This window comes from Patella vulgata, chromosome 3 (genome assembly GCF_932274485.2).
Source record: "Patella vulgata chromosome 3, xgPatVulg1.2, whole genome shotgun sequence".
Lineage (NCBI taxonomy): Eukaryota > Metazoa > Mollusca > Gastropoda > Patellidae > Patella > Patella vulgata.
Window position 1 is genome coordinate 46,121,276 of NC_065881.2, and position 27,288 is coordinate 46,148,563.

Consider the following 27,288-nt stretch of genomic DNA (forward strand, 5'->3'; position numbering starts at 1 on the left):
GATGGCTTAGATATTGAATGGATAAAAACAAATTCGATATTTGATAATTAAACTATAAACTGGAAAATCGAGACCTTTTTACTTGGTACTTGACAATCGAGAATATCTTGTCAAAACTTCAAACACCCATAACTTCGCTCTTTATCCAAGCCTTACATAATGGGACCAGTCAAATGGTTGTCATATTTCTTGCGGCCCAAACGGCTAATATCCTGGTTGGGAGGTTTCGTTGCCTGACAATTGTGTACTTGTCGCAACAATCGTAATTGATGAAACTAATTGAGTATTAAACAAAATATTCCGCCGATAAATCAAATATGTCACAGTTCAAATTTGTTAACCGTTTACATATATAAATGTACATAAACATTTAAATTTCTAACTGTTGTTGACGATTTTTTTACCAAGAATTTTATGACCACAAATTACCCATTTACATCAAAACTGCATATAATTAGCATATAAAAAGTCTGATATAATTTTCCATTCGATTAACGAAATACATATTCATATAAACGCATTGCTACCCCACTAAACTGAAATGAATTTATTACATGAAATCGAATTTTTTTATTTAAATCAAATTTATATGCAAACAAAATCGATGAATATTTCTTACCACAGTATAAACAAACCCCGTTTGGCCATCTGCTACAGTTTGATATTGATAATTTCAACATCCATCTATACATTCATAGAGATATTAAATACAGTCAAGTGTATTAATCGGTATACTCATTTGATAAATGTGCGTTAGGACTAAAGGGGTATTAACAGTGACACCATAAGGTGAAAGGGTCTATGATGTGGGCAGATTAAGCAATGGCTTCATATTTACGAATACGTTGTCTGAATATATGACGTATTGTACGTTTTGTGCTTTTAGAAAATGGAAAACGATACAGCAACGAATACAAACAAGGTATGTACATGTATATGTTTGTTTGTATATGTTATTAAACGTTCGCCAAATAGCATTTGTTTTTCTCTGTCAATACATCAACTTTATTTCCGTCGATAGTTTCTATACACATATGTTTTCATGCAATTAATTACGTGTCAATTATGTTTAACCCCGATAATCGAATGACGAAATCGTGATGTGTGATTTAGTAGGTATAGACAATATAATGTAGATTATTATGATACATAGGCACATTGTATATTAATATATAATACATAGATTAGTTATTCCTATGCATATGGTTGTACAATATTGGATACCGCTGTCCAAGGTTCGTTACATCTGAAGCTAATACTATTATAATATAAACGCCATAATTGTGTGACGGTTCACACTCTGGTATTAGGGTGTTGAATTTGAGCCATTTAGTAAGAATCGTTAGAATTAATTTTATGTTCTTTTGAACTGTCCCCATTTACCAAATGCACTTCCTATTGACTCGATTTTGATTATTCTGTACACTTTATTGTGCACAGTAGTTCAACTTTGATTCTAAAGATGCAGCTTTCTTCACCGAAATGGCAGCATATATACACATCATAATGTAACATTCATGATTTGGATACGAGGTCACTAAATGGAACATAACACTAATTATTAGATATTATTGGGAAAGTAATGTATTAATGTCAGTATTTGTATATATTACAATTTTATAGTATAGTAATTCAAATGAAACCACATGGGGTTTGACGTCCTACTTGACTGCAATGAATGAGCTAATGAGAAGGGCATACGCTATACAGTGTGCTATGAGGGAAACATTCCAACCATCAAAGGTAATTTTGGTGTACACTGGACCGGCGGGACGATTTACCAAATACTACCCAATACCACCCAATACCACCCCAATACCACCTCAATATCACCACATACTACCCAATACTTCAAAAATAGAGAGTTATATCGCGGGAAATGTACTTCAAATGCGATACCGATATCTGGCTGTTCCATTTGCCTCCCTCTACCACCCCCCAAAAAACAAATAATAACCCAATACTACCAAATAGTCATCGAATACTACCAAATACTACGCAATATGATCAAATAACAACCTAATATTGTCAAATAACAGCACATTATTATAATTACTGCAACGAATATTCGATAATTTATAGAAAATTGAAATATTTACGCAGTTATCTCCCTTTACAACTGACAAATAGAATTTAGATTGCTACTCAAATTAATCATCTTGTTGGGCTTTGCAGTTTGTTTCCTAGACGACGAAGTTAAAATAAGGAAAACAGGTTATTATAGATGCCTCCGCTATAGTGTTATAAAATAAACAGCTAAACATCCAAATAAAAGAGTATTTTAGAGGTTGATTTAAAACTGTTCATTTAACGGTCTCGTGATCTATTCAAAAGTCTTCTTGTACTATAATTATTTCTTCATCCTGGTGATTTTAGTAATATAACACGCTGTCTACAAGTGCACTCGGTTCTGTAAAAAATCATTTTGGTATAATATGTCAGGAAAGCACACGAATTTATCTTTATATCTGTCTCGTCTTCTTTGTCTTTGAAATGATTCCGGTTCCATACCAAGCGCCTTTGAAAAAAAAAACCTCTTGTCAAAATTTCACCGATTCTTCGAATATTGTCACTATTGAACAAATTCTAAGTATTCTACGGTATATACCCACAGGTGACGATGTCGCGGCGATGTCATTATCACCTAAATCAATAGACACGGTCTCCAGTTTCCTCCCACAATGTGTAATACTCTACACGTATATACATTCAACCTGACTTAACAATTAATCGACGGGGTTAAGATTGTTGATTGGGTAATCAAATTCTGTTTTATTTATATTATCAAAGAAACCGACAGAGCTGTAACAGGCCGCAAATGATAGTTTTGATGAACTGAGATGTGTCGCGTCGAGAATTACACACTGGAAAGAAACATGTGCAATTTCGTTAATTTTAAAATACAACATCGTACAGTCAGTAAATACGCAATAACTTAATAGTTGACATGAAAAAAATGAATATAAACATTATGCAATTGTTTTGTTAGAGCATTAATTTTAAAATAGATACAAACAATCGATACTAACCAGGTAATTTCGGGACTAACATATATTTCAATATTATTTCATTAACTCGCTTGCGGGAAGGGATGTTTAACAGTGAGATGAAACCGGGGGACCCGAGAAAACCCATCTTGTTTGACAGACGACCCTATCAAGTGGTAAGAGACAGATGGGTCATTTTGGGAATAAAATATGGTATATCGTCATACTTGTTTTTCTTATTTTAAGTGTGTCATCTTCGAAACCAATTGCAAAGGCAAAGAAAATGATTAATCAGTGCAGCAATCTAAAATCTATTTACCGGTTGTAAAGGGAGATAACTGTGTAAAAATTTCAATTTTCTGCAAAATATCGAATATTCGTTGCAGTAATTATACTAATGTGCCGTTATTTGACAATATTAGGTTGTTATTTGATCATATTGGGTAGTATTTGGTAGTATTTGATGAGTATTTGGTAGTATTGGGTTATTATTGGCTTTTTTGGAGTGGTAGAGGGAGGCAAATGGAACAGCCAGATATCGGTATCGCATTTGAAGTACATTTCCCGTCATATAACTTTCTATTTTTGAAAACAATCAAACGATATGTCTATTTTGCATCATTATGTTGTAGTATTGGGTAGTATGTGGTGATATTGAGGTGGTATAGGGGTGGTATTGGGTAGTATTGGGTAGTATTGGGTAAATCGTCCCACCCCACTGGACCTCGTGTTTTTCGTCCCATCCGAACTACAAGACACTATTCTTGCCAGACAATCCGTCCTGTTCCACTGACAAGGAGAAACCACGCCGAAAAATTTCAATGAACGAGTCACAGCGGCTCCAAGGCCCAACAAGCAGTGTTTTGGTGAAAGCTCATAGAAATAGCACGTCTGCCTTTAGAATAAAGATGAAAGAGATTTCCGCTCTTCGAAGCTAGTATTTATATGTGATCATCTGCACTACAAAGTAAACCGGGTGACATTGACGAATGGCAGAGTTCTTGCAACTGATGGTCTGCGTCAATCACTCTCAGCTTAATTTAATTACAATTTTTTTTTTTTAAAGCCGCTGATAGCCATTTGCATTTTTCAGAAAATAACTTATTTTTCACGGCTGAAAAATACCCAATTTGATAATTTAACATTTATTTAAGAAAACGAAATCAAAATATTGACGGCTGACAATCTTCGGGTTGCTTTCAGTCGGACTAAAGAGAGGCCCATCAATATAGAGTAGGATTATAGTTTGCTTTGGCCATTTGCCGTTTGGGGTTTAACGTCCACTCAACTATAGGTCATTTCGGGACTAACACATGGTTCAATTGTATTTCAATAATTCGCTTACGCTTAAGGGTCTTTAGCAGTGGAAGAAAACCGGAGAACCCGGAGAAAACCCCCGAGGCTGGACATGCAACCCTACTTCTTGTCACGTCCAACCGGGGAATCGAAACCACGCCAGTTGACTCAATGACAGGCCGTATACAGCAAGCACGTGCTGAAACAATTTCAAGCATTTATTCTTTCTCCCTTTACAAGCCCCCTTTTAGTGAATTTTTGGTTGTGGTTTCCCCATCTTTTCAGTGTGTTGATGGCGGACACGAAAGACATGAATTCACAATCGTCAAATTCTACTAAAAAAGACGAATTTGATTTAGCTAAAAAGGTTTTTGAAAAGAGGGAAACACCCGTGATTAGAAAAGGTAATAAATCTAAGAAATCTTGAGCTAATCGATCTGAAAATACCGAATTCAGTCGCTCCCGAAGGGAATTTTTCGAGTGAGTCATCTGCTCCAGAATCTACTGTCACGTGGTTTCTCCATGCTTACTAGTACTGGATTACAAGAGGGAACAATGATGATGTTACTGACAACAATTTGTCACTTTTGATGTCAGAAATGACGAAAGCACTATGAAAAATACCATGAATAATTTGGTAGTAAATCAGCATGCAATGTTTTCAAATTTTATGGACGAAATGCCCCGAATACCGATTGTCAGTGAAAACAACTTGGCGACCGGAAATGTGTATAATGCTGACAACATCTCGCTTGACATTTGGAATCCAATTGATGCAGTTGTAAACTGCACAGGGTTTATTGATGGGGTTGAAGAAGATTCTTTAATCCCACAGGGGGATTCCAGTGATTTGGGAAATTTGCTCAATGATACTGTTGGACATTTTAATGAAGATGTTGAACATGGAGCGGCAATAACTGATGATCAGGGCTGTCGGTAATTTTTCACAGTTGATTAGCACTGCTAATCAAAAAGTCCAATTTCGCCAAATTTGATTAGCAAATTTAAAAATTGATTAGCAGTTTTTCAGTTTCAATGTAAAACACCTAAATAACAAGATATTACTTTAGCTCATAACAAATATGATTAGATTCCATTCTGACTATTCTTAGATTTTTTAGCACTGCCACAAGTACTTGTGACAGTTTGTGAATGTGATGTAGAAATTTAGTTAGGTCTTATGTCTGAAGCCAATTCTTGACAGTGACTTCCGAAGCCCCACTCATTTTAATTGTTATTTTTTTGTTACGTTAGAAATCTTCGTTAGAAAACAATTTCGTCTGCTTTTTATCGTGTATTACTATTTTTCTTCAATCGGACACACCTCGATTAACTAGACACACACGATATAAACAATAATGTTTTACGGGAATTTTTACTTTGATTTATCATTTTACAATACGTTAACATGTATTTATTTTTTTATATTTTATTTACATTACGTGGGGGATACATTGGATTTATTTCTTTCAAAATGAATATGATATAATTACTTGATGTCTCGCAACGTGAGTGGTACTACTTGATTCCCTATTTCCGGTTTAATAGTCCCTATTCATAGAGTTATGTGTTATATAGTATTGTGTCTGGTAGTTCGAGAAGAAAATGTCACACGGAGAATTCAGTTTTGTTTATAAAATTTTATTCAACATTTTATACACGTTGAAAGTGTTGAGTAAGCCTTCTAGTCTTCAAAATGTGGATTATTCTTGTGTCAATATCCAAAATGACAGGCATATTGATGATTCGCAGTAACTGCGAATCAAAAACGTTAGATTTTAATTTTTGGCTTTGGTTAGCAACGGACAAAATATGTATCGCAAATTGCGCTGCGATACTGGTTGTCGGCAGCCCTGCTGATGATGTTGCTAATTGTGTGAATTATTCCGGATGAAATGTTGAATGTTACAGAGAAAATGTATAAGGTTTCTTCGAATTGCCATATGTTGGTTGTGCCGAGGGTAAACGTTGAAATATGGTCTGTGCTTAGTCCTTCGGTTCGCTCTATGGATATTAAGCTTCAGAAAATCCAAAAAAGATGGACTAAAGGTCTCGTACCTTTAACTTTGTTGATCAATGATTTGAACAATAAGAGGAAAGCCTGACTGTAGATGGTTTTCAAGGAATTGTAGCCATAGAATCAAAAGAGATCTTGCAAGAACTCTACTATTCGTCAATGTCACCCGGTTTTTTTGTAGTGCAGATGATCACTTACAAAATACTAGCTTTGAAGAGCATGGGTTTTGTATTCTGCCCACCCCTTTCACTGGATTCTTTCGGCGTCCTTCTACTTTGAAATTATGACTTGCACATGGTCATAGCTTTACACTTGATTCTTGCTCAACTGTTAATGGTTAGCAAGTGTGCGCTGTATCATAAGGCCTGGCATTGAGTCAACTGGCGTGGTTTCGAATCCTCGGTTGTACGTGGCAAGGAGTAGGGTCGCCTGTCCAACCTCGTTGGTTTTCTCCCGGTCCTCCGGTTTCCTCCCACTGCTAAAGACCCCTACGCGCAAGCGAATTATTGAAATAAAATTAAAAACCATATGTTAGTCCCGAAATGACCTAGGTTGTGTCGAGTGGACGTTAAACCCCATTTCTCTCTCTCTCTCTCTTTTTGGAAAAAATAAAGAAAAAAAGAATTAAACCGACCCATGTCCCAAATGAGTGCCCATATCATAGCGAGAGATTTTGTAGAAACGGCAAAGAGCAACCAGTTTTTAAATAATCAACGCGTCATAACTACAAAGCCATGAAAGACATATTACGAGTAAGTACTGTTCAAGTGTGAAAACCTAGTAATTGTAAATAATTGGCACGATACGAAAGAAGGTAGTGAATTCTGTACAATATGATGGATGATGATACATCGACAAGTTTCGCCGATGGATGAGCCATTGGAGCAGGACATCTCTTGTTTCCAAGTTGGCGTGACAAGCAGTAGGGTCGCCTGTCGAACCTCGTAGGATTTCTTCCGGTACTCCGATTTCATCCCACTGCTAAATACCCCTGCGCGCAAGCGAATTATTAGAATAGAATTGAACCGTAGGTTAGTCCCGAAATGACCTAGTTTGTGTCGAGTGGACGTTAAAACGCATTTCTCCCTTAAAAGTTGGCTTTATTTTTGAGTTAGGTTCGCCGTCCATCGTTCCTAAGGACGTAATATGGCCAATACCACCTCATCATAGTCCAAGAGGCGTAAAATGTAGCCATTTTCTCGTAAAGCTTACATCTTTATTGATTGTCGACCAGTTTAAAAGAAAAATTGTCGTGGGTTAATTCACCTTGTATATAAATAGAGTGTGCTTTACTGCTTTGTGTTTCTATTTTTGTTGTACTTTTGTTTATATACACCTAACACTATTTTAAAATATTTCTAAACAGACTGAACTATAACCTAACATCATGTGGTAGAAAATTGCATGGAGGATGGATTTTAATTTATTACAGGGATTGGAAATCATGTTAAGTTTAAATAAAGCTTATTGGAATATAGTTTTGTGATGTTAAAGTAGTTAACCACGGTCAAAGTACTACACAAATCAAGTACGATAGTGTATGCATAGAAATATTTAAATATGTATATATTTATCTGGCTCTATTGGCTAGGAAACGGCCATGGCGTCATCGCCGCCATCTTGGAATCGATGCGCAAGCATGCCAGGCTTTACTGAAGAGGGTCGCCCAAGAAGATCAACAAGATGAGCAGCGCTTGGGAACCAAATCCCGGTCCAAATATCAAAATGTAAAGACATTTTAATTCTTAATCATTTTGCCATGAGTATTTCAATTATTAGACAGCATTTTGACATCACCTTATCAGTTTCATTGTGTATAAGACGCGATAACATATTGCATTGTTCCGTTTGTGGCAATGGTGAACGTAGGCGAAATTCAGAAGCACGCCCCAGTTGTTGCACCTGCCGTCGATAACTTTTTGAGATTTTGTTTCGAATTTGCTAGGATCTTTCGATTAAACATAAGGGTGAATCCTATTGTTTATTCGTGGAGTTCTCTCTCGTCATTGAATAAAACCTTAGTTGGCTAGTTTAGAAAATAACATGGAGTCTCTCAGAAGCATACACCATGCTCTGAATCTGATGGGGAATTATGCCAGGATGTCAAATGGTAATTAATACCCTTCTTTCTACATATCATATTAGTAATTAATACCCTTCTTTCTACATATCATACTCCACTTACAGCAGCCAATGTGATTCAATGTGATGCTGGCGGGGTGTTGTGTTACTCTTGTGGGTGGTGCGGGACCAACAAAGCGTCGAATGGGTTCAAAAGCTGAGTCTCATAGCAGATTCAATTCGACAAAGTAGGAGGACGCTGTCCGGGGAAAATTTCCCTCATAGCAAACTGCATGACGTACGCATGTTTTCGTTATCCCGGTTGGTGCAAAAATGTAGGACCCGTGTCATTTTATTTCATTTATACTCTACTAATAAAACTCCAGGACTGGAAATGTATATTAATGCAATTAAGTTAAGGCGGATTGGGGTTTGTATATAACAATTCAAGTGGCTGCCATTCCTCAAGGGTGTGAAATAAATGAGTAGGACGACGACAAGTTTTCGCTCCTGTCTAGTCATTCTCATCAATAATTTTATATACGGTCGATATACTTCTAACAAGGGAATTCTGTGTAAATGGATTTTAATATGGACATATTCTATACGATATATCTCCGTGTCAGAACCAGCAATATCTTGAACAAATCATTTACTTTGATTATCACCGTAGATTTAAATCTTTTTCTAAGCTTAAATAAAAGTAACAGTTTCTTGCCATTTAACCATGGAATTTGAATAACATAAATGAATAACTTACAATGCTTTTTATGTATATTAAAAGACAAAAGTTGTTCATCACAAGAGATTAGTCTTAAGACATTAAATAATAAAACAGCAATGGTTAACACTTAAACATACATTATGCAAGAGCTAAATCTGCCTATTGCAGGTCTGTCTTTAGGCCTGAAATGCTATATAAACTATCAATTAGACATTAATTAACTTATGTAAGACTTTTGCTAGAATTGTTGCTCTTTAAATTAGTAGCATTGAATTAATTAATATCTTTGGCAAATTATTAGATTCACATATATGTACTTAAATCAAACTGAGCAAATGAATAACAGAATGTTATATAAAAAAAGAGTTATAGAAGCAAAACATAGCTGGTTCTATGTGTCAACAACATATATATTACCAGATTACACGTGATTGGAAATTTACTAATTGCATCATTTGGCTGAATTAACCAATCATATCAGTAATTGCACAGGTTCAGGGTCATGAATAGCCTAGTCTGTGCGTGAAGTCTGTGGATCCTATAAAAGAAATCATGGCAAACTCATTAGATTCCGGAGAGATTACCATCTGAGTTCCTAGACCATATGATGTAGCAGTTTCTGTCTGGATGAGGTTTGAGAGAATGACTTTATTCTGTTATGCATTGCACCATATGTAAGGAGCTGTGATATATAAAATGTAAAAACGAACTGTTGCATTGTTATTCTTGGTAAGACAAACGTCTTAACTAACTGAGATAGATAAGAAGAAGAAAATACACAACGTGAAGGGGAAGCAAAGATGATCACAAGGCTACTAAGATATGTAGTAAGAAACGTAGGATGTGGCGTACGGTTTGGCGTTTTTCGCTCTCAACGTCTGACAGAAAGACACATGGTACTACACTTATCCAAACCATAATCAACTCATATGTGTTGGATTTTCACTGGATTTGAATCCTATCTGCTGCTCAACGCTCATTGATGATTAAATCCAAAAATGAATAATCGAGACTACTTTTATCGTACCGACTTTAGTAATGATGATCGAGGCTATGCTTCAAATTCAAAAGCTGATATCTCGGTTCAGAGTGGAGCAATTTGACTGAAATTTTCAACATATTATATCTACGTTATCTATGTTTAACTGTTATAGCGAGAACAGTCAACTCTTTACCTAATCTCCCATAATGTCTCTTTAATTTCAAATAATACACCGAAGAATACTAATAATGGATAGATGTGGTGTTCATTAATCTGCCAATAGAAACAAGAGAACTGTCAATTATTAAACTCGTCAAATAAAATTAAAGGGTTTAGGGTCGTCGGAATAAATGAATACAGATAATAAGTTGACTTATTCGGCACAATTAGGTGTCTTTTTTGCAATTATAGTCTGGAAATAATTTGAGTCATGACAGATTTCTTATTACGAAGAAAATTTGCCAATCGATATCAGATTCTGTATATATTATCAATATTTCGCTTGGAATGACAACCGTAATATTCCTGTAATCTTTTTCTAATAGAAGCATGTTATTATTGATGTCTTCAGTCAACTGGAAATAAAAAAAAAGAATCCATTTCCCTTTTCAGCGAATTTTACTTGGTTTGGAATCGATATCGAGTTACGCGATTTGATTGTTGAGCAAGGGTGTGGGTTCGATTGTTTAAATAATCAAAGCACTTTCCGACATTAAATCTATTACTGATTAAAATCAGTTCGTGTGCTTTCTTTTCATTCGACTTGTTTGCATTTTCATAAACATCCGCATTCCTTTGTGTTTCAGTTTAAAATAGATGAATTATGTCTCTTTCTCAAGCCTGATCTTTTATTGCATTCATTATTATAAAGTCTATTAAACAACAATATAGAGCCATACAATATAGAATACATAGATTTATTGATGAAATTATTGGTTTGCAGTGTACAGAAACAACTCATATTGAGAGAGTTATGTTGGTTTGCCTACACTATATAAAGGAACAGAATAGAATGAGGGTTTCTCGTCACACAATATTTCGATCATTCTGAGACAAATGTATGATAGTTTTTATTTCTATGCTTATGTGTACAATGTAACCTTTGAGACTTTTTGCCCCGCAGCGGTGAACATTTGATTAGGAATAGAATGGGTTTTACTGTCTCGCCAACACAATATTACGGTCATTCTGAGAAGAACATAATGATAGTTTTTATTTCTATAGTTATGTGTGCAATGCTAGGTGAGAGAATTTTACGGTGAATATCTGGATTAAAACATAGTGTCGTCAACACTTAGGTCATATTGAGACTCGCATATAGTTTTTATTTCTATTGTTGCATGTACACTACAATGCTGGGTAGAGAAAATTTCGACACAATGCGCCTACCTTTTTCGTATTCCAAATGTCAAGGCGCTAACCTTAAGTAGTGAGAATCGGGCAGGAAAAAGTCTAAGGACTTTAATGATTATACTAATTTGTAAGCTATTGATGACCTTAGGTGGCCTGAAGGTGTTGATTACCACTGTTCAATCCTGGCTAATGCAGATGTCTATATGTGTTTTAAATCTGCCCCTTTAGTTCCTGCGACGTTAAATAATTTACCGCGAGCTTTATCGATCTGATTATTGGACGATGGGCCGTAAAACTTTTACAACATTCAGATTCCATTAGAAGAAAGACAGTGCCATAGGATTGCATGGAAATATATCACTGCCCATTGTTCTGACTTTTAAATCGCATTTGAATCTTACAGGTAAATTCACTTTGATTTTTAAATCTATTGATTTTAACAATTTGATCAATTTATAGGATTTGTGTTAATATTGTTTCTATGGATTTAAAAAAAACCTCAACACGAACTTAGTCTTTTGCAAGTTGCGATATTCGAATTTCTCCTCTGTAGTAAATTCTGAGGCTATCAAAACTGTGGAGATTCTAGATTTCTCGATACGTTAAATTGTTGGGGGTTATATTCATGCTTTAATAAAATATGCATTATGTAAGAATTAGATAAAGGGTTGGTCGTTTTTGTTATAGCAGGTAAAATTTTATATCGTGCACTAAATAAGAACCCTAATTTGTAAAGGCATACAACCCAATTTGCTTTACAACAGAGTCATACAGTTTAATTAGTACTTCTGTGGGTAAGTGATTAGAGGCGCATACTTTGCTTTAAATGCTCTTCCTGGCTCATCTTGCCTTTTTTTTTGCAAAGGTTCGACATAACTGCTTTAAAAGGCGTCTTATTTTGTATTGTGATATACGGAATAACAAGGAACCCATGTATCATCGATATATGCTTGCAAATTGTTCACGTACATGTAAATATTGAACAGTGTTGGGCTCTACACAACCCTCCTTGATATCGATTTCTCAATTTATTTGTTTAAAAAGGCCATTGATGGGTTTAACTATGTATTAAATACTGTTATTTATTTCCATTTATATCATATTTAAGTTAATTAGAACTATTCCATTACAGCTATGAATGTAGTGTTAATTAATCCTCTACTTCAATGTGCGAGATATGGGAGTCTCGGATATGGGTGTCTTAAGTTTTGGGAGATAACCGAAAAGACATGGACTGGGCAGATTTCGTTTTTAGATAATGCATTTTAAAGTGGTAATACGTCTCTGCAAGCCACAATAATTTGTCGTCATATATCAACTTTTAATCATACTAATTGTTGAATATGCGTATAAATTTAGAAATGTTAACAGTTTAAGCTCTGTTACTTACACAATTTTCTTGAATTATGCCAATTCTTTATCTCTTTTTTACGTCACTTACTGTAAACTATGAAAGCCAGTTTCGTTTTTTTTGTATTCTCGATTTCTCGCTCCCTCTTCCTCGATTTCTCACTTTCTCGCGTTTAAAATCGCATTCTCGAGGTAGTCTAAAAAAGGTTTTGGGATTAGGAGTCTCTGAAAATTAGTCAACCCCGTGCATGAAAATTGACAATCCAAGAATAACGGTAAGATACGTTTATAAACCGTATTGTAACACTGAAATTACCTCTAGAAAAAGCCCTCAAAATCGAAAAGGTCCATCACTGACCTCAATATTTGTGAGGAAAGTCGGCTAAATGCTGACTCTGTAGAACGAAAACAAGTAAGGGTTGGGCGAGTGGACAGAGGCGACGACAATATGCGACCACGTTATCGCTCGGACGTATAGAGAGAGATCAGAAAACAAATGCAAGAATAAATAAATGAGGGATAAAATAACCCGAGCGAATCTTCCATTTGAAAAGATTGAATCCAAACAACAAATAATATTATTTTACTAAACGTGCATAGATACGTAATCCCATAGTAAAATCAGACACAATACATATACCATAACATTCCTTATACTATTTACGCTCCTATTCTTGTAAATATCCAGATATGATCGGATGCCACAAGTGGCATATTATATAGACTCAGATCACGAAACATTTAAAATTAGCAACCAAGTGGGAAATTGGTAGCCGTTAAGAATTTATGTGATTTAGATGGATGTAGGATGGTAGACTAAATTTATTTTCGTAATTTTCTGTGTCTGATTGGGATATGATACGATTGAACAGAACTATCTAGTATTTATGATGAATTGGTACAATACACATCATGATGGTCTATTTCAATAACCTAAATATATCTCCATTAACATTAACATAATATTATAAAAAAAAGAACACACAATTGGTAACATAGATAAGTATGTCTGTAGTGGGAATAAAACTTTAAAACTTAGCTTGACATATTACGTCATGTTGTCTTTTTTAAAATGCTATTAAGATGCATTAGAAAATGTCGATTCAGTTCAAGCCACGCTGTGATTAGCCACTGCATCGTCATCAAGCCAAGTATCCATCGTGACAGATCAAATAGATATAGCAATTTATCGAGTCTAAATGGTCGTACCTTTTCGGTTATCCTTGCTCACAGAGGACTTGACATATGTAATATTCATGAAATAAAATACCCTCTGATGTCAGTATATGGAACGTCTGGCAAGTCCCAATCGTAATGGTTAATACAGATGAAATATCTGACAGGCCATTCTGGGTTTTTTTACACTACTCCTGTGCTGCGAATACGTTTGACAATAGCTAGCATAAAAAAGAAATCCAAAGTCAGATGTTTTAACCGAGAAAGTGTGGGTGTGTATCAAGGGACACTAGAAATACAACGACTTTTGTTATTTTAGTCATTTTACGATCAATTTGTTGTCCTAGAAGTTAATTGATTGGTTGTTTAAGATGTGTGTGTTGTGGTGTGTGGTATGTGGAGAGGGGGGGGGGTGACAGTGTTATATCAGGGTGTTGCCAAGCCCGCTCCTCATCTGGAGAGGTACTCGTGTGCTGCCTATAATAAACCTATACCCAACTAGATATGTATACTCTTTTATATTATTTTGTCACCTTTTAATAAACTATTGTTGACATAGGCTTATTCGAATTTTGAAACAAAAATGACTTAAGGAATTGCTATAGAGTACTTATTCATATTTATCTCTTATAATATCAGTTTGTGGGATCAAGTCACGGTGGCTCAGTTAGTCAGGTGCTGGCTCAATAACTAGACGATCCAGGATTCGATCTCGGTGTTCTCCTAGAAAATTCCTCGGGATTTTCCAGCGTAGTTTCCCCTTGACAGTGGTACAGGACGGAAGGTCTGGCATTTCTAAACAGTTGGATTTCGAAATAAGAATATTTCGTATAGATCCGCTATCCTGACAAAATTTCCCTCATGGCACACTGCATGGCGAGACAGGAAAAATAGGACGTTACACCTCATTTCATTTCATTTCCGGATGTCTTCTCACCAAGTGTTATAAAATATCTCGTTTATAGCTGATTTACGAATATAGATAGTTAACGTATTATTCACGTCGCTATCATGATACAGATAGTAATTAAGGCAGCTGTGAACATGGAAAAATAGTTTAGCTATGTGATACTAATTTCCCAATAGATCGATTTTTAATTTATACAAACCTGTTATATTATGTACGCATAATTAACATTTCCATCGAAAAGATATCACGAGACGTGTTATATATTTCTCAATTGATATGTTTGTCGAATTTATAAAAGAGTGTGTGATTTCCCAGTACCACGTTATGCGGGCCTTAAATTTGGGAGTCGAAACTATTGAATATATAAATGCATGTTGTTGTTTTTAGTAACAAACTATGGTGTATGTTTCCTGTTCAAACGATCCCGTGTCCCGCTGATCTGGAAAAATTGCACATTCATTCAACAATTTACCAAAGCTAGAACTTGTAAAAGTAAATAAGTGCCTGTGTTTAAATACAATATATTATTTTAAAAAAATAAATCCTTCATATAAGTGTTAGATCCATTTTTTACTTATTAGAAGTATTTGAGCTTAGTCCTATATATTATAAAATGCAGTATGTACAGAAAGGCGTGGTTTCGATTCCATGTTTGTATACCTGACAAAAGTAGCGTCGCCCGTCCAACTGGATCCCCCTGTTACTCCCATCTCTAAAGACACCAACGCGCAAGCGAATTATTGAAATAAAAGTGTACCATATGCAGGGTCTATTTTGTGTCCAGTGACGTTAAACTACCCCCCCCATCTCTCTCTCTCTCTCTCTCTCTCTCTCTCATAATACTATAATTATATAGATATTAAGATGGCGCTTTGTTGGACTACTTTACGTTGCTAGAACATATCTGATATGAATCTAGGAAATTGTCTAGCAGGATATTAGAAACAAGAATTACAGATCGAAAAATGACAGCTTTATTCAACCAAAATGTGAAATCCATGAGTCTGTGAGACATAAGACTTGAAATAAAATCTCTATTTTGGAAATAATCTCTTTTATTTTGGTATTAAATTAACATATTTTCAACACTTTTTGATACTTTCACTGCAGTTTGTTTTGGATCCACAATTTAGCCTAGCCAATAAGTATGTTGGTTAAGTTTATTTTCCTTATTGCAGAAACGTAGGACGTTAAACTCCGTTTCATTTCATTTCCTGCGCCAACATCCGTTTGTTAATGGAATAGATACAAATGTGGATCAGATATGATTGGGTGAATCGAGGGTCACATGGGTGGATCAAATTACGTATGAAATCGGTTAATAATCATAAAGATACAAACATTGAAATCAAAATATTGCCTCAATCCGTCGTTCTAGCGAGCAAATGTAACTTTATGAGAATTGTTCTTCACTAATTGATTTTTATATTAAGTTGAACTCGCTAGATTCAAATCTACTTTTCAAATCGATTATAAAGTTATAAAGGATTTTCATGTATAAAGATAATAATATCATGGATAATGCATATTCAATTTATACTTAGCACTCTATGAAGTTGGTTCTATAATTCAGCGACTAAATCCATGACAACAGTATTCATTATTTATACGGCCGTCGCGGTTCAGCATATTCCGTAGTATTAGAAATAGACGTTCCCATACAGGGCGGAAGATATTTCCTCATTAGGACTCGGGACTGGGTAATTGTCGCCTAATTGGGTCTATTTGTGGACAATCACTGACTTACAAGAATGCGACAGTTCCACGAAATGTCGTTTATTTTTCTTTAAACAAGTCGTAGCCTCATGTAGTTTTTGTTGTTTATTTCCCAATTTAATTAATAATTCATCAGTAAGTTGTCGTTTAACATCAAGAGAATATTTTTTAAATTTGGTTTGTACCAGGGCAGATATTATTTTCTCTACTCAGTGTGAAGTGTTTCTCCTTCAGCAGATGAGTTACTGAGAATTATCTGGAAAATACCAATATTCATTCCCATATAGTTATTATGTTCTACTAATAGCTGTTATAATAAATGGTCGAGGTGCATTATAGATGAAGAGGGGATTCCTTTGTAAGTTTTAGTAACTTTTGTCCGATCCATTTCCACTAAAGTAATAAATTATGAAGCTTAATTAAAACGAAATAAATAGAATCTGCCTTAATCCTGGCTCGGACGATAGGGGTCCTCCTCTTAAATTCAATATAATACTGTTACAAATCTGACTACTTGAGACTAAAATAAAACTGGTATAATTTATTTTCTGGGAATTGCGTAACCACCACTATTTATATTCGAGGACATATTACTGTTAATTAAGTTAAGCTAATTTAACTACTTACAATGAACTGACTTTTGGACTGAAAATTATTGTGCTATATTTTCTATTCATCCATATAACAATGCGTCCGGACTTTTTTCTTGGTAATAAAGCATGTAACTTTATTTTAGCAATGTACATGCTTGTTCAGTAGCTTTACAATCGACATTCCAGAAGAAATGTACAGGGCAAATAAGAACAAGTGGGCGTTACTCTCCAACCCATCTAATGTATCGGGATAATTTAATGATTTAAAAACTGTCTAGAGGAAGACATCGATTAGGTCTTATGTACCTAACTGCCTACATGTATTGGTTGTCAGTGATTTATTTGATAATAAAAGGGGACGATATCCCCCATCTGAATACCTGTGTCTAAAAACACGTCAAAATTTATAGATACTTTAAGGTCATTTGTATTTTTTGGAAAATATATAATTTTCCACGTTTTAATCCACGCTCAAATCAACTCGAATTGATTATTTAATATTTCATTGAAGATACATTATGGGAGATTAGATAAAGAGCTGGCAGTTCTCACTATAATAGTTAGAAACTAGATAATGTAAAGCGAATTTGCTGAAAATTTCAGTCAAATTGATCCACTCTGAACCGAGATTTTAGCGATTGAATTTTCTGCCTAGCCTCGATCATCATTATTAAAGTCGGTACGATAAAAATCATAGTCTCGATTATCCACTTCATGATTAAATCATGAATGAATGTTGAGCAGCAGACCGGGTTCTAATTCAGTAAATATCGCAGGCTAGCGTTATTTAGATAACATTTCAGGTCTAAAGAAAGACCTGCAATAGGCAGATTTAGCTCTTGCAGAATCCATGTTTAAGAAACAAATTAAAAATGTCAACAGTAGACAATCTCCTGACTTGGATTCAGTCGGATTAAAAAGAGGCCAATCAAAAGATTTCATCGAAAAGATATATTTTTTGATGATTTTGAAAAATAACAAAAAGTGTCAAGTAAACAAATTTTCGGCACGAAATAAGTCAAAAACGAAAATTTGAAAAAATTTAGACTCTGTGCGAAACTATTCGAAAATGTACCTATTTCTAAAATAGGAGACGAATTGACCAAAACACAGCAATTTTATTTCGGATATTTTGATGATCGTCGGGATACTTTGTTCCACGGTTTGGACATGTGAGTTCACGTTTCAGAAAAATCGATCAAGCCGTTTAAAAACAGAAAAGGGTCAGAAAATGAGCTGAAAAAGAAAGCCCTTGCGGATACAGTCCATATGACACAGCCAATAAATGCAACCAATATGGCTCTCGGTGTTCCCAATGCGAAATAAAAGCACATAGCGATACGGTTTAAGCCGATAAGGAGCAACTGCGGCATGGACGTAGCCCCTAAGCATATCCTAGACATTGGTCGTTTTCGGGTCGAGAGGAAAGCCATTACGGATGCAGCCAATAGGATACAGTCTGCAAAATTACCCTCGGTGGTGTAGCACTTTGGTCCTTAAGACAATATTGGGTCTTCGAAAAATTGTTGCTGCACTCTTTCTAATGATATGTTTATATATAAAAAAACAATGATATTTTGGTAAAATCCTAACCATTGTCAAAATAGCCATCAAATTCTGTATGTTTATTGATGGTTGGTAGACCAAGGTAATGCTCTCCCCCCCCCACCCCCGGTCTTGAGAAATGGAGAGGTTTATTCCATATTTGTTATGGAAATTAACGTCAAGGCTAATCTAAGACGTGCAGAAATTAGGGGGTTCTAAAAGAGGGTGTTTCGCGAGACTGGTCAGAGCTCACCCAGGTATTCCAAGCAACTATTATTATTATTATTCCAGCTTAACAATAAAGTTGTAGGAATCATTTGACCTGTAGTGTAATATATTACGATCACGAAGAAAGCAAACACAACAAGGAAAGAAGTCCGATAGTACTACAGTGGAAGCGGGCGTTACCAATCATTTCTCTGGACATATCAATGTCCGGCAATACACTGTACAAGTTAAGAGACCTGCCACTACAAGATCTTTATGTTCATAGTGTTTCAAAATGACAAATAACCGTTTATGTGAAATAAGTTTAGTTAACGCCCGCGTCCACAATAGAACACAGATCCTATTTATAGTGATGCGGTTATAAAAAGCCATAATAATATAACAAATTTAACAATTTTATTACAAATTAATCAAAAGTCTTTAAGCAAGGCCTTTTCGTATTGTCGGTTGAAAGACATGGCGGTGCTACTCTTACTTGGACTCTTCGGTGAATCTCAGGCCTAGTCTTTGTTGGTTATCGTAGTATTTCGTATTCTCTGATTGTTCAGTCCTTGTGTCCATGATCAAAATTTATACGTTTCAAAAAGCAGACATCATTGTTTACAGTGGCCCCATCGATGTTCATATTTATATCCATTTGCTTAATCCGTAAGAAGCCGTAGTCTATTCTTGTAGATTACAAATAATTACCAATTTGTACATAGTATTATATACCTTTTGATTTTATCTGATACATCCGACTCTGACGTTTTCATCTGATATATCCGAATCTGACGATAATATTATTTCATCTGATATCCAACCACAATAGAATAAACAAATGTTATCTTACAAAAGTTGAATTATTCAACATAATTTATTCCATTTGGACCTGATGCATCATATCCGACACATTGCTATTGTTTTACATTAATACAAAATCTGTAATATATCTGTAACAATACTAGTTATGCTATAACAAAATGTGTAAATTCTCCAGCAAATGTGCTTAACTCTCAGTAGATATTTCTTTTGCCAATAGTTTGTCTTTTAGTAATTCGTTTTCATTTGTTTTACACCTGCTCTTGTTGACAGCTCATTACCCCTTAGTCTTAATATGCATTCAAAACATCTGCTGTAGTCTCCGACAGAAACAGGGCATAAAAAGTGCTGTCAAGAATCCAGTTACTCAATACTGGGGAATCGTAGGATTATTATAACAGAATATCCCGAAAGAACAAATTGTGAACGCAAATATTTTTTTTTACTGCTAATGTAAATGAAATGGCATTTTCGGGACTTGTCGTACTTGTTAGCTAATGTGAATATAATTCATAAATTAATTAAAAGTTTGTGGACAATAAAATCTGGTAGAGGTGTGGATATGACACACCCTTGTCTGATTGGTAATAATCATTACCAAGGCTACTAACTAAAAAAAATGGCATTTTCGGGATTTATCGTACTTATTTGGTAATGTGAATATAATTTATATATTATTTAAAAGTTTGTAGACAATAAAATCGGGTAGAGGCGTGGGTATGGCACACCCTTGTCTGTCTGGAAGGAGTTATATAATCATTACCAAGGATACTAACTCTTCACTTTCTGTCAGAAATAGGGTACAATGGATGAGTCAGTTCCATAACTAAATGCGCAGAAGCATCTTTTCTCCGTAATAAATACATTGGTCTCGTTTGCGGTCAGTTCTATCTTTGCATATGTGTTTACTAAGAAAATCATTCAAGCGAAATGAATTTCGAATCGTTTGTGGTCAGTGCGATCTTTGCATATACGTGTTTACTAAGAACATTATTTAAGCGAAATGGATTACGAATCATACTTGGCCCAATATAGTGTAAGTCCCGAAAGTAAGCTGATTGCAACAAAATATTTGTTGGTTGGTATGTGGGAATCAAGGTAATAATATTATCAAATATGTAGAAATAAGTGTATTCAACAGCTGGTGTATTAATTAAAAACACGTCTAACGATTGAGTTGGTCGATTCCGTGCCAATGAATAAGCAAATCATTCATGAGTGAACCCGCTGGTATAGGCACACCTACGCTTTATTGTTATTATTGTTTGGGGTTTTTTTTATTCTTATATTATTATTAGTTTACTCTAAATGTAAACTTAATTATTGAATAATTTTAATATGCATACAATCGAAAGTAACACAAGTAATGATAATCTCGCTCATTTACCTTAAACTCAGACGAGGCAGTAAATTTTGAATTCTAAAAGAAATGCATTAACTCCTTTTCACAAAATTGTTGAAGATCAATTTTAAACACTTCTTCAATGTCCGATTCTGATAAATATATATAGCTTCGATCGGATATATTAATCGCACATCAAGGTATATATCGATGGTGTCCAATTGACCATAATGTTTAAAATTCTACGTGAATTGCCATCCAGGACAGGGTTACATCATTTTTGTGGGAAAGGGTGGGGAGGGTATAGAACAATCACAGTTTTAGGGAATTTTCGAGTCGACTTTGATTCCCGTTTTGGCCGAGAAAGTTCCCTGTGATTTCCCAGCGTTGGTTATCATTATCATTGGTTCAAGATGAAATTAAACCCTACTTTATTTCATTGTGACTTTGTTCACATGATTTTTATTAAATTAATGTGCTGTAACGTGACCATATCCTTCCAGCTGTTTTATTATATTATATATCGATATATATATATCAGACTTTTTTACCAACGTTTTTTATCTATGTTTTATGTAATCACGGAAATAATAAAACCGTTAAAATATTTGGTAAGTTTGAAATTTACCTCCCTTGAATTAAGTTAACTGAGTCAAAAAAGCAAATTCAGGAGAATGATGTAACTACAAAATCGTGAAGTACCCTCTGTAGGTAGCGACCGCAGCCGACAGGGCAGCTAACCTGATCTGATTAAAACAAATTAGAGAGCAGTTATTTTTTAACAGGGCTACGCCGTTTAAAACCACTAATTGTCATAGTTTGTTAATATATTCAGTTTGACATACGGGTCCTGTCTGAGAGAACTGAAGCTTATGCGGTCAAAAAGTTTATAAAGCCCTAGCCATTACAGATCCATCGCCAAATACACAACATGTCCGGGTATATCAGAGACCAGATATTCAGTTGATGGTCACCCAAGCTATCGATAATAGAATGGCAAGCTGCGAGAATGAATTCAAGGAGCATTGATTTTTTTATGCTTTTATAATTTTTCTAATTGCACCTTATATATATCTTCGCTTGGATTGGTTAACGGCCGTAGCCATATGGCTCTCCAATATTTTAAAATCGACCCAGGAATCGTAGGACTGTTCAGTATAAATCTACATAAGACGCATCATAAACACGGACTGTTTTCTGGCAAATATATATGCCGAGATTGTTGAAGTTGGATTAAATGGGGTATTGATTAAATTCGATCGTTATTTAGCTTTATTTGAACATCTGGTTCTCCTTATATCTCACATTTCTTGTTGACAATATACAAGGATATATAAACACAATTATTACATAGTCATATATTTTCAATTGACAACATGGAGAAAAATGAAAAGGTAATGTACAAATTAGACTCATAAGAATAATTGATTTTTGTATTCATGATTTTATATAGAATGTGAACACCAGTAAAAATTTCAGGAAATATAATATGTATATTGGAAACCGGTAAATCATAAATCATTATTATAAATTATGATTCCGATCTGTTTTGGTTGAAATTTCTTGTTTATGTTTCCACAGGTGACAGCTTTTAGTTTTATCTTCGTAAACAAAGATATAAAAAGTGCTATAAAGAAATATTAACACATACTTCCTCTTTGTTGTTTTGATTGATTAACGAGTTGAATAACAAGAACTGTATATTATTCAGGGTATCTCACTATCTGAAGTTATTTGTTATTAAACATTTCTGTCGATCTACTGACTGTTTAGAGTAAAGAGTTATCAATCTGTTTCTTTGTAAAGAATTAAGAATTTATGTGTATTTACTTTTTTTTATATTTTACGTGAAACTACAAAAGCATTCCATAACCTTCATTATGATGGTTTGCTCATAAAATATTTGAGCTTCATTTGCCTTCGTTCATTGGTTTACAGAGTTTCCAGTCTGTCTTTTTGTAAAGAATTGGGCATTTATCTAGATTAACTTTTTGCCATCTTTTAGTTGAAACTCCAAACAAACATCCCATAACCTCCATTATGGTGGTTTGCCAATAAAATATTTAGTCTTCATTTCCTTTCGTTGATTTTAAATATTACCAGTACTTTTAATATTATGCATGGTATGGCTTTGTTGTGTTTTGGGGTACGTGTGGGAAGTTTATGTGGTCCTCGGTAAACCGCTTCATAGCTGGCGTTACAAAGGTTCGCCCATAACCAATTTAAATTTCCCTCCCCTGTTTTTCTGTTATTCATGGTCAAAACAATCACCGACAACCACCTTGCAATGTGTAAGTTATACGATCTTTAGAATTGGAATGCCATTAATTATTAAATAAAGAATCTAAGCTATTAGACACGCTTATATAGGTTTGTTGAGAGCAAAACCACGGAGGCGTTATTCCAAAATCAATGTGTGGCGGATACAATTGTTTAATTTATTCTTAAATTTTTATCAAGAACAAGGACAGCCTCGCTACATCATTTGGTGGTGTTTTAAGTTATTCAGCGGCCCAAATACTGTATGTCCTGTTTTATAATCAGTATTTTGTTTATTTTCAGGCGAACGTGATGCCAGGCAATACTATGATAGAGGATCCTGGAATCCCGCTGGTCGGTCGAAGGAATGGAAAGTTTTCCAAATATGTCGAAGATGACAGTCTTAGCCAATCTTCAAGTCTTGGTGCAATCTCTCCTACTAAAAGACGATTTGATAATATTAGCTTCAAACTCAGTTACAGGAAAAAACTTCTTAATCGTCGACGAATGATAGTAAATATAGAATTTACCTTGGCTATGCTGGGAATATTGCTTATGCTGATTGAAACCGAATGCTTTATTGGAATTAAGGGCTACACGAAATCCTCGGCTGCATCAGTCATAATCAAGTCTTTTATCTCGGTTTCAACTTTCTTCTTGCTTATGGCGATTCTTTCTTACCATATTACCGGTATACAGATACATATGACGGACAACAGTCTAGAAGACTGGAGATTAGCTGTTACTCCATGGACATATTTCAAAGTTCTAATAGAACTGTTTATATGTGTTATACATCCGCTTCCGGGAGATCTAAGCTTTCTGTATCATCCAAAGGGAGTACCTACTCCTAGGATGGTATCTATAGATTCCATATTATCGGTACTGATGTTGTTACGGCTGTATCTCGTGGGGAAGTTTATGGTGATTCATAGTCGTCTATTGACCGATACCTCCACGCAAAGCCTTGGAGCCTTAAACAAAGTAAAAATAAACACTATTTTTGTATTTAAGGCCCTCATGTCTGAAAAGCCTGGTACCATGTTGGTGGGTCTAATGGCTGCAATTTTCATTACTAACAGTTGGGCAATGCGCACTTGTGAGGTGTATTATCATCCAGATCATGAACACAGTGACTTTAACAATGCAATGTGGTTAATAGCCATTACATTTCTTACTATTGGCTACGGTGATATTACACCAAATAGTGAATGTGGTAGGTTTATTGCCGTTGAAACAGGGCTGATGGGCGTTGGCATCACAGCACTCTTGGTAGCGGTTCTTGCTCAAAAATTGGAACAAACTCGATCGGAAAAATATGTGCATAATTTTGTCTCTCGGATACAACTTGATAAAATTCAGAAACACGCAGCAGCCAATGTCATAAAACAGGTCCTTATTTTGTGGAAAATGAAGAAGAGGGGAATAATGGACGGTCCGAAAAGAATACGCGTTTATGGAAAAATGTTGCAAGCTATTCGGGAAATGCGAGCAGCAAAGAATGAAAAGGTTTCAATCGGTGAAACATCCCTAGGGATAATTGAGATAGCCAAGTCTGTTAATGATGTATTTGATTTATCTGAAAGTATGGAAAGTGAACAAAAACAACTGAAGACTAAGATGGAAGCATTAGAAACTAAAATGAGTACCATTGATGGAAAATTAAACACTATTCTAAATGCTGTTAGCAGCAGACGATAGTATGGGTACCTATATTACTTTGGAGGATTGGGATTTTTAATGTATATAAACTGTTTATAGGAAGAAGGTGAATCATAATTTAAGGTCTATAGATATTGTACATAATAGATAGATACGTCACATGTCGCGTCACATTATAACAGGTCACATACCATCAATAAATTATAATAGTTTACAATATACTCGCAGATAGTTAAGATAATTAGATAGTTGTTATACGTTTTCAAGAATAATATATACTTCATTTCTACTGAAAATTTAATTTGGACCAGAGAGTCTTTTTATCGATACGTTTTGTGCCATTAACATCTGCAGTGGAGTCATTGTTGTGAAGTATCGACACCAGTCTAAATACTGTTAGTGTCCCCGTCGTAAAGATTCCGGCAGGATATTGTCATGTTTTGAACTTGATTAAAGAGACAATAGTACTTTAGAGATCTTCAACTGCTGTGTTCGGTTTGTCATGATTTTACTGTACAGTTCGGGTTGAGTTACATGAAAATTTGAGAGATCTGTCAATCAGTTTCCATGCGGGTTGGCCAAAAGCCCCTTAATTGCACACTTTTAAGTACTTAGTTAATCATGACTATGCTTGGGGAAGTATTAAGTCACGGTGAAATTTCATGAAAGTATTAAACAATCCCGTTAAATAAATCTAACGACCATTTTCGAACACCTCAGTATTTTGAGTTGAAATTGTGAGACACGGTAAATAGTCGTATGATTTACATATTCCAACCATTTTATTTTACGACCGGTGCTCAGTTTAATCTGGCATTGCCATTTTAATAGCAACTTAGTGTAGCCTACATGTTGCTACCATTCATTGTTAAAATAGATTATGGGAGATTAGATAAAGAGTTGACAGTTTTCACTATAATAGATAAAAACTAGATGACGTAAAGGGAATTTGCTGAATATTCCAGTCAAATTGATCCACTCTGAACCGAGAATTTAGCGATTGAATTTTCGGCCTAGCCTCGATCATCATTACTAAAGTAGGTACAATTTTAAAAAAAATATAGCCTCGATTATCCAATACATGATTTAATCATGAATGAAAGTTGAGCAGCAAATCGGATCCTAATCCAGTAAATATCACAGGCTAGCAATGGCATCGAGAGTTGATTATGGTATGGATAAGTTAAAGTAGCTAAGTATCATTCAAAGTCTTCGACATTGAAAACACGAATTATTTGTCAATTTATATTATTTACCGGGAAGAGATGGGCTTCTGATATCTAATATTAAGACAAAATAAACATTTTATCATTATGCCTTTCCACACCATTTGTAACAAAAGAACTGGAAGAACGAGGCTAGACATATTCCACAAATCATGTCAAACGGTGACGTCATATTCTTATCTGGAGAGTATGTGCATTTAATACGATCGGTGTAGACTGGAATAACCAGACGCTAGAGATTGCCATTCGATTGAGACTTCTGGCGTATTTCGCCGAACATAACTGATTGAAAAATTACAGAAAAAACGTAAACGATTGAATGTAAATCAGGTTATATACATTCACATTACATTATTATATGCGTTGCGCCTCATTTGTGTCAATTTCTAGGTCCCAACTATTAGCGATTTAGCTCCTTAATGGCTAATTAATAATTTAGATAGCATTTCAGGCCTAAAGAAAGGCCTGCAATAGGCAGATTTAGCTCTTGCATAATGTATGTTTAATCTCGGGATAAGGTTTTATGTGGTGAAGCTTTTAAAAAATGTTGGCTTTGGGTAATTAAAAAATTACGTAACAAAAACACAAAGATTATACAAGTGCAATTTAATTTATGCTTAAAGAAATCGGGAAACAAGTGGATATGGCAATTTCAGCATATGAGTAATGTTGAGGTCAAGGATTTACTTTTATTTTTCAAATTCATTCAATTTCTATACTACGGCTTATGTCGAGCCATTGTTTGTAAGAAATCAATAAGTAATATCTTACACATTTTCCTACAGCTGTACATATTGTTAACATTGATTTACATACCTTTACCTTACACAAAATATAAACATTGTATTATTCAAACTACTTTTTATATTTAAATCTAGCGATCTAAAAACAAAATGCAGTATATTTAAAAAGATTAATTGAAAGTAACCCTGCCTTTTTTGCATTGTGTGTTGATTTGTCTGTATCAAAGTCAGTGCAAGTTGACATATCTAACAAATCTTTCTTGTGCTGTTGTATTTGAAACATTTAGCTTGTGACTGCTGGTAGCTTTTGGTCCCGA

At 34.9% G+C, this 27,288-nt stretch overlaps 1 protein-coding gene across 3 annotated transcripts; it reads left to right on the forward strand.

The window, feature by feature from the left end:
- Window positions 1-672: 672 nt before the first annotated feature.
- On the forward strand, window positions 673-25,710 carry LOC126814594 (small conductance calcium-activated potassium channel protein 2). 3 transcript variants are annotated; one of them, XM_050539850.2, is made up of 2 exons: window positions 673-922; window positions 23,644-25,710. In XM_050539850.2, exons 1-2 carry the CDS (start codon window positions 890-892, stop codon window positions 25,039-25,041), a joined length of 1,431 nt encoding a protein of 476 aa, XP_050395807.1. In that variant the 5' UTR covers window positions 673-889; the 3' UTR covers window positions 25,042-25,710. The 3 variants fall into 3 exon arrangements, with proteins under 3 accessions (XP_050395807.1, XP_050395809.1, XP_050395808.1); XM_050539852.2 differs by lacking the exon at window positions 673-922 and adding an exon at window positions 11,677-11,823; XM_050539851.2 differs by lacking the exon at window positions 673-922 and adding an exon at window positions 22,286-22,475.
- Window positions 25,711-27,288: the final 1,578 nt, after the last annotated feature.